The sequence below is a fragment of the Chenopodium album genome, chromosome 7 (genome assembly GCF_948465745.1).
Source record: "Chenopodium album chromosome 7, dcCheAlbu1.1, whole genome shotgun sequence".
Lineage (NCBI taxonomy): Eukaryota > Viridiplantae > Streptophyta > Magnoliopsida > Caryophyllales > Amaranthaceae > Chenopodium > Chenopodium album.
The window spans coordinates 76,011,460-76,024,107 of NC_137840.1; the positions used below are offsets into that span (position 1 = coordinate 76,011,460).

A 12,648-nucleotide genomic window follows, 5' to 3' on the forward strand; every position below is an offset into this window, starting at 1 on the left:
TTATATCAGACATTGTATTACTGTATTTAGTTTAAACTTATGTTAATTAACTAATAGTGTGTAAGATACTTATTTTATTTAATAATTAATCAAAAGCTTTTAGCTTTAAGATGTCAAGGAAACAAAAGCGTTCATTTCGAATATCATCACATAATAATATAACTAAACAAGAACATGATGAATGTGCGTGTGAATTAGGGACTTGGTCTTGAGCAGACAAATGATGCCCAAATATTTAATTAAACACGTGAAAGAAGACAAATTGTTTAGCCGACATAAAAATAATAATCATGCCCATAATTCTATACTAGTGTCTATAAAACCCAACAATTGAGACTTAAAAGTTAAGAGAAATTAGTGGGTAATTTAATTAAACTTTCATAAATTATACACTCTCATTGAAGTAGATAGATGATTAGGTATGTCGTTGGTGCAAAATTAGATCTCTCACTATTATTGACTTATTGCGTAAATTTTCTCAAATTTGATTCGGTTACATCAATTATTGTGTGCCTAATTAATGACATTTTTCCCTAAAGGTGGTGGGTTGGTAATGTTTCCATTTCATATTTGATTTTCATACTTGTTGTCACACAATAATGTTTGTTTCCATTTGGTGATGCTTAGATTTTGATCATTGTTTGCTCCTATGGTCCTACTCGCGTATTGGATCATTCTTTATAATAACGGAAGCACTTGACCTCGCTCTCAATTCAGTCATAATGTGATACACTAATCATGTATGAGTCCCATGGTCTAAGTTGTACGATAAATATTAAGAGTTTGTACTTCTATTTACCAATATTCATGTGACTCGTTACAACTTGAAATTAAGATAGATACCCCGTATGTCATATTACAAAAGGGTGTTCAATAATAACACTCGGCATAAAGTGATGACTTGAGTTGGAGGTCACTTGAAGAAGTCTAGCATAAATAAACTACTCAAAATGATACAAGAATGTATCAGCTTTCACCAAGCTCAATCAATATTTTACCCAAGAATGCTTGTTATTATACTTTTATGTCTATTCCATACTTTGTAGTTAGTAAATGCTTGTTTATTTGGGCCTAATAAGCCGCCTAACTTAAGAGATAAAAGGAAATCTTTGATGAATCTTTAAGGTACTTTAATCAAGCATTGTAATTAGTGGGTCTGCACTTTTTTTATACTTTGTAAAATCTTTGATGAATCCTTCACAATTCGTTTTCTCCATAATGACAAATCATAATAGCAGCAAGTTACCATACAATTCTCAAGGAAAAATAGGTTGTCATACACACTCATTAGAATAATACTTTATTCAATCTTAAGGTGAGATCATTAGTCTCAATTATACAACATATCCTTTCATATATTATACAAGTAATATACAACTAATACAAATATTCTCAATTATAAAAGGTTGTGCACTTTAAGCTATCCAACAACTAGGTACAAAAGTGTATACTACTTGAATTACAACTAATATCATAACAACATTTTTCCTTTTTTTTGGTTGATAACAACTTGGAAGAATGCTTCCCCTCTTCTTTTGATCATCATCACAGTAATTGGACTTGGACTATTGGAGTACAATCAATAGTTGATTTCAAATATAACAAGGAATTGAAAACTGCTGCCAAACTGCTGCTGTTATGTGACTCAAAAAACTGTCTTTTCTGTCACTTATCACTTGCAATAAGATTGTACATTCTATTAACATGTCGCGATGTGTAAATGTAAATGACAAAATTGTGAAATGGAATTGTAGATAAGAGAACACATAATTACAAAGCTACTAACACTGTCCAGAATTCCAGATTACTACTTGAGAACTGACTGTTAATGGTCTGATCTTCTCGGCTGATTGAATAACAGGCAAACGTGATAATCCAGATGTACTTTGTCACACCCGGGTTCTATAATGTTCATGCAGAAGTGCCATCGTTTTATTAAATAAAAAAAATCCATTGCTACCACTGATTTGGGAATGATTCTCGGTACCTGGTGTCCTCGCCTTTAGTTAGCTGCTTGACAGTTTCATCTTTTGCCCCGGAACTCAAAAGCTTCTGTGCTAATCTATCTTTTGCTGTCACTTTCTTCCGCAACATAGATGCAAGAGTTGGCCCTTTATTTTTCTTGGTAGATCTCTCTCCCGTATTTGCAGGTACAACTTCCCCAAAAGCTGCAGAACTCGAGGTTGAAGCAATTGCAGCCTCCCGAAGAACTGCATCGTTGTGTTCCCGAACCTTTGCAAGTTTAGCTTTCTTGATTGCTCGTTTATCACTTTCTTTTCTCTTTATTTCCTCTTCATCCTTCTCTCTAACATTTTTAACAGCAATTTTAGCTAGCTGCTCTGAAGAAATGCCCAGTCCATCAATATTCAACTCTTCAGTGGAAGAATTCTGCCTTATTGATGTACCTTTATTACCTAAGGAGATGACAGATTTCCCTGCATCATCCTCAGGGTAAATTGGATTTCCTTTATCATCACGCGGTATAACTGGTCCATGAAATGGACATACTCTCAAATCTTTCCTGTGGCAAAGCTTTCCATTGCGCAAAGGAGCACGACATGGCTGAACTTCAGCTTGCTCTTCTTTGTAAAGGCTTGCATGAACATTTAGTTCCGCAATTTTTTCTGATGGTATAGCAGCGTCACTATCTACTCTGCCCCAATGACCATCAATCTCTAATCCCCTCTGATTCGCCAACACATCCCTCTTCTCACCCCAATTGTCCAAAGAGGATCCCCAGTTAACAACCGGAGCTTCAGCTAAAAGCTTACCCCGCAAAGGATTCGAATCACCAGCACTGACTCTACGCTTCACAACATCCTTCTTCTTTGCTCCACTTTTGCTGCATTCGGGTATTTCAGAAGCATCAGTAGCCAATACTTTACGATCAACTGGTACCACATTTATATCTTTACTTCCCTCCACAGATTCAATTTTACACTCCTCCCAAATGTCATCATCTTCCTCACTCTCCCTGATCTTAGGAAGGGCACAACCAGATTCCTCACATTTCTTCTTCACAGCAGTAATTCGATTCCGAACATCAATGAACTCTTTCAATGCAGAATCCCTAAACCTAACATCATCAACATCAACCCGAATAAGAACAGAAATCCATTCCTGAACCGAAACTAAATGCTTCTTCACTAACAATTTATACAGCTCCCTCAATGCATCAAAAACTACTTTATTATCACTATTCTCATGAACCTTCTCCGCTTCCTTCAATGCCTCAAGCCGAAGTTGCATCAACTCAGGGTTACGCATCCCCTCAAACTCCTCCTCCTCATCATCCAACGGTTCCAATGCCGCATTCTCATCATTAGCCCTAGCAATCTCTAAACACTCTCCAATCTCATCAATCGTTAATTTAATCTCTTCCTTCAACAAAGGAAATATCTCCCTCAACGTCTCGAGCTTGTTCTTCAAAATCAACTGTGTTCTCACCTCCCTCTCCCTCCTCTCTCGCTCAACCCGAGCAGCATTCGCTTGTAAATTAGGAAATTGATACCTAAGTGTGTTCTTCAAATAATCATATCCTAACCTAAGCTGCCTATAATAAACTCCAAATGACGAATTCCACTTTTCTAAAAACTCAATCGCCTTAGCTCGTAAAACCGATGCAACAGAAGATGGAGCTGGAAGAGGTTGATTTCTTCGAAATCCAACCGATAAACTTAACAATTGATCCAAATTTTCAGTAATTAGGGTTCTAAAAAGCTTCGAACGCATAAATAACTCATCAATTATCAATAACGCAAGATACCTTATCTGCAAATTCAGAAAATTTACAAACCCTAAGTTAAAAAATTCAAAAATTATAATCAAAATTATTGCAATTAGTCATGAAATTAAACCGTGAAAAAAGAAGAACCTGAGAATGCTGTCGTTTCATGAGATAAATTAGGGTTTTATAGGCGAGTTTGAGCTCAAAATCGGAGTATCGAACAACCGTTTTAATGGCTTTGAGAAGACGAGGATCAACACCAGGTTCAGTAGAATTGGTTGCTTTCTCAATCAACGCCACAACTTTTCCAGTTTCTCTCTCCTCTTGTTCGCGATCTTCCGCCATTTTTTGTTCCTGGGGTTTTCTTTTTCCCGGAATTTTACATTTTTTGACGATTACAATTTTTTTTTTGTATGTTTAATCTGTTTGAAGATGCTTCAGAGTTCATATCTTCATTGGGCTAAAAGAGCTTACCAATCAATAGTTGGCTTATGGGCCTAATGCCTAAGAAATTAGAATCCAAAAAGAATAACGACGAAAAATTGAACATTATGAACTTGTTATGATTTACTGAAAACAACTGAACTGATTAGAGCTGAGCTGAAGTAACTGAACTGAATTGTTTATGAGAGAAGAAAATTAGGAATTGAATTGCTTGGAGCTGAACTGAGTTAAAATTAAGCTGAACACAACAGACCCTTAGTCATTAAGACACTCTCCTCACGAGTGAATTTCAAGAGTATCATACTATAGTAACAATAATTAGATATGAATATTCAATGCTGAATTTCACAAGGATCAATGAAAGAACTAGAGCTGTTAATTCGGGTAAACGGGTCGGGTTTGGGTCGGGTAAGAATTGGTCGGGTCAACTCGGGTTGGGTCAATTCAAATTAATTCCGTAACCTATGCGGGTCGGGTTTGGGTTGGGTCATGCTTGAATCGGGTCACGTCGATCAACTCGGGTTGGGTCAATTCAAATTAATTCCATAACCTATGCGGGTCGGGTTTGGGTTGGGTCATGCTTGAATCGGGTCACGTCAGGTCATACTTCTTATCGGGTTTGGGTCGGGTTTAGGTTAGGTTAATAACATGTCGGTTTACATTCGAGTCGGGTGAACAATATGTCGGGTTTAACTCGAGTTTTCACGGGTTAGGGTAATTCTCGGGTTCGAGTCGGGTTTAGTTCAAGTCAATAATTTGCGGGTTAGAATCAGGTCAGGTCATTCTCGAGTTTGAGTCGCGTTCGGTTCAAGTCAATAATTTGCAGATTATAATAAGGTCAGGTCATTTTCAAGTCGGGTCATTCTCGGGTTCTAGTCGGCTTCAGTTCAAGTCAATAATTTGCGGGTTATAATCAGGTTGGTCATTTCCAAGTCGGGTCATTCTCGGATTCAAGTCGAGCTATGTTCAAGTCAATAATTTTGATATTTTCAATCAGGTCGGGTAATTTTCAAGTGAGGTCATATTCGGGTTCAACTAACTATAAATAGATGATTATCATTTTTATCAAGCTAATTATTTCCTTTGACTATAATATATATGGCATTATACTAGAGAACTATAAATAGATAGAAGACGGTTTGAATTTGGGGCAGGTCAATAACAAGTCGGGTTGATTTCGGGTCAAGTTTGTAATAGGTAGGGTTAAATTCGGGTCGGATTAGGAACGGGTCGGGTCGGGTTAAATTCAGGTCGGGTTAGTAACAAGTCGGGATAAATTCGGGTTTTGACGGGTTAAAACGGGTTTGGGTCAATTTCAATTCAAGTCGGGTTCGGTGCAAGTTAATTAAATTGGCCGTTGTAAACCTCTCAGTGCAAATTTTAAACCGGTAAATTGACCGTTTAAAAGCAAATTGAATGGTTCCACACACCCAATTAGACTCCCGGAGGGTATTAAGGACCATGGTAAACATTTCGGCAATTTATATTTCCGGACGAAAAAAAAAAGTCAAAATTTTCAAAATTGAAAGCTAATATTCACGCTTTTTGAGAAATTTTGGGGGTTTCGGGGCCCGCTGTAAAAAAAATATTAATATTTTAGGTGATACATCTCGAGGTCATATAATGTCGTTAGGAACCATATATGATCATTATATGTTGTTATAAATGTTTGTAGTAGGCTTGAATTAATGAAATCCCTGCAATTTGTAAACGATAATTAAATTGGCCGTTTAAAGACAAATTGGATGGTTCCACCAACCCAATTGGACTTTCGAAGGGTATTAGGGACCATGGTAATGTAATCCCCCGTATTTTTAAATATTTTATAAATGAAAATTTATTTTATTTATAATATTTATTTGTTATTTTTCATAATTTAATTTCAAAAGTTTCAAATTATTAATCTGGGTCGAAAATTATTTGAACAAATTATTTTATGCACCTTTATTCTACAATTTATGTCCAATCACACAAGCCTAACCCATTTGTTTACTTAATCGACCCATTATTTTTAAGAGGCCCAATCTTTCTTTTTACCCTACAATAATTCTCTCCTATAAATACCCCATGAATCTCCAAAAAAATTTCCCACACAAAAAGGTTAGTCTTATTTTCATCCTCCTTTGTTTCATTATTTTGCTTAATGTTAATTTAATTGTTTTGGGTTTTGATTTTAGTATAAAGATTATATTTTTAGTATCAAATTATATTTTAATGGTATAAAGATTATAAATTTCAGATTATATTTATGTTATAAATTTCATATTTTATGAATTATAAACCTAGGGTTTCAATTTATTGAAAATCATGATTTTAGGGTTTTTATGAACAATTGATTTAGGGATTTTATAGTAATGATGTTTTGAAATTTTGGTGATTATAACTACTGATTAGTTTAACTTAATTCCAGATTATTTTGAACACGTAGATTCGTGTTTTAATTTTTAGATTTTTGTTCGTTAATATTAATCCCGTTTTAATCCCGATCAGATTCTGAACTCATCCGATTTTGATAAAAAAAAAAAAAAAAGTAGTGTTTTCCATGTGGAAACAACGTTTTAAGAAAGGCTCGCTACCTTTGGTAGTGAGTACCACCCTCTCGTGGCCAAATTCAGCCTCTAAATATGATTTTCGGACAGTTTTTGATTTTAACGAAGTTTTTTTATACTTAAAATATTATCCTTGAGTTTGATTAATAAAATTAATTATGTTTAAAGTTAATTAAGCATAAATATATGTTTTTATTGAAGTTTTAAGTGTTGGAAATAGTTTCTAAGTACTACTTTTGATGTTTTATAAAGAGGGTTTAATCACCCATTATAAAGGGAGATTTTTAGGGGTTTTTATATAATTTTCAGATTTTTATTAGACTTTGAACTTGCTGTAATTTCATATATAAGAGTGTATTTTAAGGTTTTTATGAAGAAAATTTAAAGAACTATATATAAGCCTTTAATTTTTATTAAAGGGAAGGTTTTAAAGTGTTGTTTGATTTGGATTTTGAAGGTTTTAAAGTAAGTTAGTATTGCTGTAAATTTGATTGATTGGGTATTGATTGAGATGTTATTATTTGGCTTAGGAGAGGAGTTTATTGAAGGTGATTTCTAGTTAGTAAAGTGACATACCAATTCGTTTGCTCAAGGTACGTACAAGTTACGAAACCTTTCTTTTAGGTGCATGTTTAAGGACGACGGATCGAGAACTTAGTATCATGTATAGGGATGACTTAGTTAAATTGTTTGGTTATACATTGTGAATTTCGTATGACGTGCACTATTTTATATTGCAAGTATTATTTGTGCTCTAATTATGCAAGGTGCGCTTAGAGGCAAAGGTATATGATTGGTGTAATGCATGATTAATTTATTACTCATTCATGATTATGCAAGCAGGATGAGTAAATGAAGAATTTAAGTCTTCTAAGACGAGGTTAAGGTTTTGGGGTGCCTTATGCACTCAAGGTGTTTATACACCGAGGTAGTAAAGGAATAAATAATAAATGTTGCTTGCCACTAATAAATCAAGAATTGAAATTGAAAAGTTGTTTTACTTGATTGAATTGATATTGGATTGATTGTATTGTTATGCATATGAGTCATCACCAAGTCTAAGCCCGTAAATCACGTAAAGTGCAAGATGGATGAGCAATAAAACTCTGGATTGGTGCACTTCTGGAGTAATGACAATCAGGGGTTGGGGTACATGGGGTATTAGCCGTGTACTTTTCTCGAGGCCGTCTGATCTACGAGTCTCTTATTTCAAATAATTTTCAAAACTAGGAGTTAGGTGAGATCTCATACTAACTACGGTCACGGAGTCGCCCCCGTGGTCGTTGGATGTTTATTGATGTTTCCGAAAGGAGGCATGGGGTTTTTCTTTTATTGATGTTCCAAATGGAGCATGGGTTGGACAACCTTGTCTATTGCGTAATCCAATGAATAAAAATAATGATTTACCTATTATTAATTAACGGAGTCTTAGTAGTATAAATAGTTGAGTCGTGTGTTGAGTCTATAATTTAATGATGCATGATGATTGATTATTAGTAGCATGTTATGGATTTCTTAATTTATTTTGCATCTTGTATGTACTCAGCTTTGCTGATTGCGTGCTTTGTGTGTCTTTCTTTGGTCATGGCCTTCGCCTTTCAATGACCCTGTGACGATCCAATTTTTACACTTGTAATATTGGGGAGCAGAATTACCACAGGTTCTTACACATGCAGCATTCATCAGGGTTGTGGGATCTTGAGTAGAGAGTTGGTTGTTTGCATTTTATTTCTTTTGCAAGTTTGAATTTATTTTAATTCGATTTTATTCGACACTATTTCTTTTGGGTTTGAATTTATTTGAACACTGAATTTAATCACTTACTACTTTTATTGGGTTTTGAATAAGGGCCTTAATGGTTCCAAGTTGTATGACTTAATTTGGTTTCATTCATTGGTTTTGAAACTTATTTATAACTGATTTAGTTTTTCCGCTGCTATTTTCTGATAAAGCCTTAACGTTTGAACACGTGGCGATAGCACGCCAGTAATTCTCTTGAATATTGTTCAGGGTCCTCACAGGTTTAAAGAGAAAATTATTGGGGTGTTACAGGTAAACATTTCGGCACTTTTTATTTCCGGGAAAAAAAAAAGTCAAAAAAATTCCAAAATTGAAGACTAATATCCACGCTTTTTGAGAAATTTTTGAGGTTTTCGGGTCCGGTGTCGAAAAGTCTAGAAATTTTTTGGGATACATCTCGGGGTCATATAATGTTGTTTGGAACCATATATGATCATTATATGTTGTCATAAATGTTCGTGGTAGACTTGAATTAATGAAATCGGTGCAAGTTGTAAACCGATAAATTGGTCTTTTAAAGGAAAATTGGATGGTTCCACCGGCCCAATGGGACTCTTGGACAATATTAGGGACCAAGGTAAACATTTCGGCAATTTTTATTTCTGAGCGAAAAAAAAATTCAAAAAATTCAAAATTAAAGGCGAATATCCATGATTTTTGAGAAATTTTGAGGATTTGGGGCCCGGTGTCAAAAAGTCTTGAAATTCTAGGAGATACATCTCGGGGTCATTTAATGTCGTTTGGAACCATAAATGATCATTATTTGTTGTCATAAATGTTCGTGGTAGGCTTGATTTAATGAAATCGGTGCAAGTTACAAACCGGTATATTGGTCATTTAAAGGCAAATTGGATGGTTTCACCCACCCAATTGGACTCTTAGAGGGTATTAGGGACCATGGTAAAAATTTCGGCAATTTTTATTTCCGAGCGAAAAAAAGTCAAAAAATTCCTAAATTGAAGGCTAATATCCACGCCTTTTGAGAAATTTTTAGGGTTTCGGGGCCAGCTGTGGAAAAATATAAATATTGTAGGTGATACAACTCGAGGTCATGTAATGTCGTTAGGAACCATATATGTTGTCATAAATATTCGTGATAGGCTTTGAGTTAACGAAATCGGTGTAAGTAGAAAACCGGTAATGAAATTGATCGTTTAAAGGCAAATTGGATGGTTCCACCAACCCAACTGAAGTCCCGGAGGATATTAGGAACCATGGTAAACATTTCAACAATTTTTTTTCCGGGCGAAAAAAAAAGTCAAAAAATTCCAAAATTGAAGACTAATATCCACGCTTTTTGAGAAATTTTGGAGGATTTAGTGCCCGATGTCGAAAAGTCTTAAAATTTGAGGGGATACATCTCGGGTTCATATAATGCTGTTTGGAACCATATGTGATCATTATTTGTTGTCATAAATGTTCGAGATAGGCTTGAGTTAATGAAATCGGTGCAAGTTGTAAACCGGTAAATTGGTTGTTTAAAGGCAAATTGGATGGTTCCACACACCCAATTAGACTCTTGGAGGGTATTAGGGACCACGGTAAACATTTCAGCAATTTTAATTTCCGGGCGAGAAAAAGTCAAAAATTTCCAAAATAGAAATCCACGCTTTTTGAGAAATTTGTGATGTTTCAAGGCCCGGTGTCAATTTTTTTTTTAGATTTTAGGGAATACATATCGGGGTTATATAATGCCATTTGGAACCATATATGATCATTATATGTTGTCATAAATGTTCGTAGTAAAATTGAGTTAATTAAATTGGTGCAAGTTGTGAACCGGTAAATTGGCCGTTTAAAGGCAAATAGGATGGTTCCATCCACCCAATTGGTCTCCCATAGGGTATTAAGGTCTATGGTAAACATTTCGGCAATTTTTATTTTTAGGCGAAAAAAGTAAAAAAAATTCCCAAATTGAAGGCTAATATCCGTGCTTTTTGAGAAATTTTAAAGGTTTTGGGGCTGGTGTCAAAAAGAAATGAGATTTTAGGGGATACTTCTCGGGGTCATATAATGTTGTTTGAAACCATAAATGATCATTTTATGTTATCATAAATGTTCGTGGTAGGCTTGATTTAATGAAATCAGTGCAAATTGTAAACCGGTAAATTGGTCGTTTAAAGGCAAATTGGTTGGTTTAACCCACCCAATTGGACTACTGGAGGGTATAAGAGACCATGGTAAACATCTCGATAATTTTTATTTACGGGCGAAAAAAAGTCAAAAAATTCCAAAATTGAAGACAAATATCCACGCTTTTTGAGAAATTTGGGATGTTTCGAGGCCCGGGGTAGAAAAGTTTTGAGATTTGAGGGGATACATCTCGGGGTCATATAATGTCGTTTGGAACCTTATATGATCATTATATGTTGTCATAAATGTTCGTAGTAGGCTTGAGTTAATTTAATCGGTGCAAGTTGTTAACCAGTGAATTGGCTGTTTAAAGGCAAATAGGATGGTTCAACCCACCCAATTGGACTCCCGGAGAGTATTTGGGACCATGGTAAACATTTCGGAAATTTTTATTTCCGGGCGAAGAAAAGTAAAAAAATCCCAAAATTAAAGGCTTAATATCAACGCTTTTTAAGAAATTTTGGAGGTTTCGGCGCCCGATGTCGAAAAGCCTTTAGATTTTAGGGGATATATCTCGGGGTCATATAATACCGTTTTGAACCATATATGATCATTATATGTTGTCATAAATGTTTGTGGTAGGCTTAAGTTAATGAAATCGGCGCAAGTTGTTAACTGGTAAATTAGTCGTTTAAAGGCAAACTAGATGGTTCCACCCGCCCAATTGGACTTCTGAAGGGTATTAGAGACCATGGTAAACCTTTCAGTAATTTTTATTTTTTAGCGAAAAAAAGTCAAAAAATTCAAAAACTAAAGGTTATCCACGCTTTTTGAGAATTTTTGGGGTCTTCCAAGCCCGGTGTCGAAAAGATTTGAAATTATAGGGAATACATCTCGGGGTCATATAATGTCGTTTGGAACCATATATTATCATTATTTGTTGTCTTAAATGTTCGGGGTAGGCTTGAATTAATGAAATCAGTGTAAGTTGTAAACCGGTAAATTGGTCGTTTAAAGGCAAATTGGATGGTTCCACCTAGCCAATTGGACTCCCGGAGGGTATTAGGGACCATGTTAAATATTTCGACAATTTTTATTTCCGGGCGAAAAAAATCAAAAAATTTCAAAATTGAAGGATAATATCCACGTTTTTTGAGAAATTTTAAAGGTTTCAGGTCCCGTTGTAGAAAAATATTAATATTTTAGGGGATAAATCTCGGGGTCATATAATGTCGTTAGAAACCATATATGATCATTATATGTTGTCATAAATGTTTGTAGTAGCTTGAGTTAATGAAATCCGTGCAAGTTGTAAGCCGGTAATTAAATTAGCTGTTTAAAGACAAATTGGATGGTTCCACCAACCCAATTGGACTCGCGGATGGTATTAGGGACCATGGTAAACATTTCGGCAATTTTAATTTCCGGGCGAAAAAAAAAATCAAAAAAATCCAAAATTAAAGACTAATATCCACGCTTTTTGAGAAATTCTGGCGATTTCGGGGCTTGATGTGAAAAAGTCTTGAAATTTTGAAGGATACATCTCGGGGTCATATAATGCTGTTTGGAACCATATATGATCATTATTTGTTGTCATAAATGTTCGTGGTAGGCTTGAGTTTATGAAATCGGTGCAAGTTGTAAACCAGTAAATTGGTCTTTTAAAGGCAAATTGGATGGTTCCACCCCCCCATTGGGACTCCCAGGCAATAGTAGGGAACACTGTAAACATTTCTGCAATTTTTATTTTCGGGTGAAAAAAAAGTCAAAAATTTCAAAATTGAAGGCTAATATCCACGATTTTTGAGAAATTTTCGAGGATTTGAGCCCGGTGTCGAAAAGTCTTGAAATTCTAGGGGATATATCTCGGGGTCAATTAATGTCGTTTGGAACCATATATGATCATTATTTGTTGTCATAAATGTTCGTGGTAGGCTTGAGTTAATGAAATCGGTGCAATTTATAAACCGGTAAATAGGTTGTTTAAAGACAAATTGGATGGTTCCACTCACCCAATTGGACTCCAGGAGGGTATCAGGGGACATGGTAATATTT

General features: G+C 35.2%; 1 protein-coding gene across 1 annotated transcript; it reads right to left on the reverse strand.

The window, feature by feature from the left end:
- Positions 1-1,471: 1,471 nt before the first annotated feature.
- Positions 1,472-4,130, reverse strand: LOC145638616 (UV-stimulated scaffold protein A homolog). The gene is made up of 2 exons (XM_081689604.1): positions 3,875-4,130; positions 1,472-3,771 (listed from the first exon to the last, which is right to left on the reverse strand). The coding sequence occupies exons 1-2, from the start codon at positions 4,070-4,072 to the stop codon at positions 1,957-1,959; spliced, it is 2,013 nt and encodes a 670-aa protein (XP_081545730.1). The 5' UTR covers positions 4,073-4,130; the 3' UTR covers positions 1,472-1,956.
- Between the last annotated feature and the right edge of the window lie 8,518 nt (positions 4,131-12,648).

Coding starts and splice junctions, on each gene's coding strand:
- LOC145638616 (XM_081689604.1), bottom strand. CDS start 4,072: ATGGCGGAAGATCGCGAACAAGAGGAGAGAGAAACTGGAAAAGTTGTG. Junction 3,772..3,874: donor TGAAACGACAGCATTCTCAG/GTTCTTCTTTTT, acceptor CTGAATTTGCAG/ATAAGGTATCTTGCGTTATT.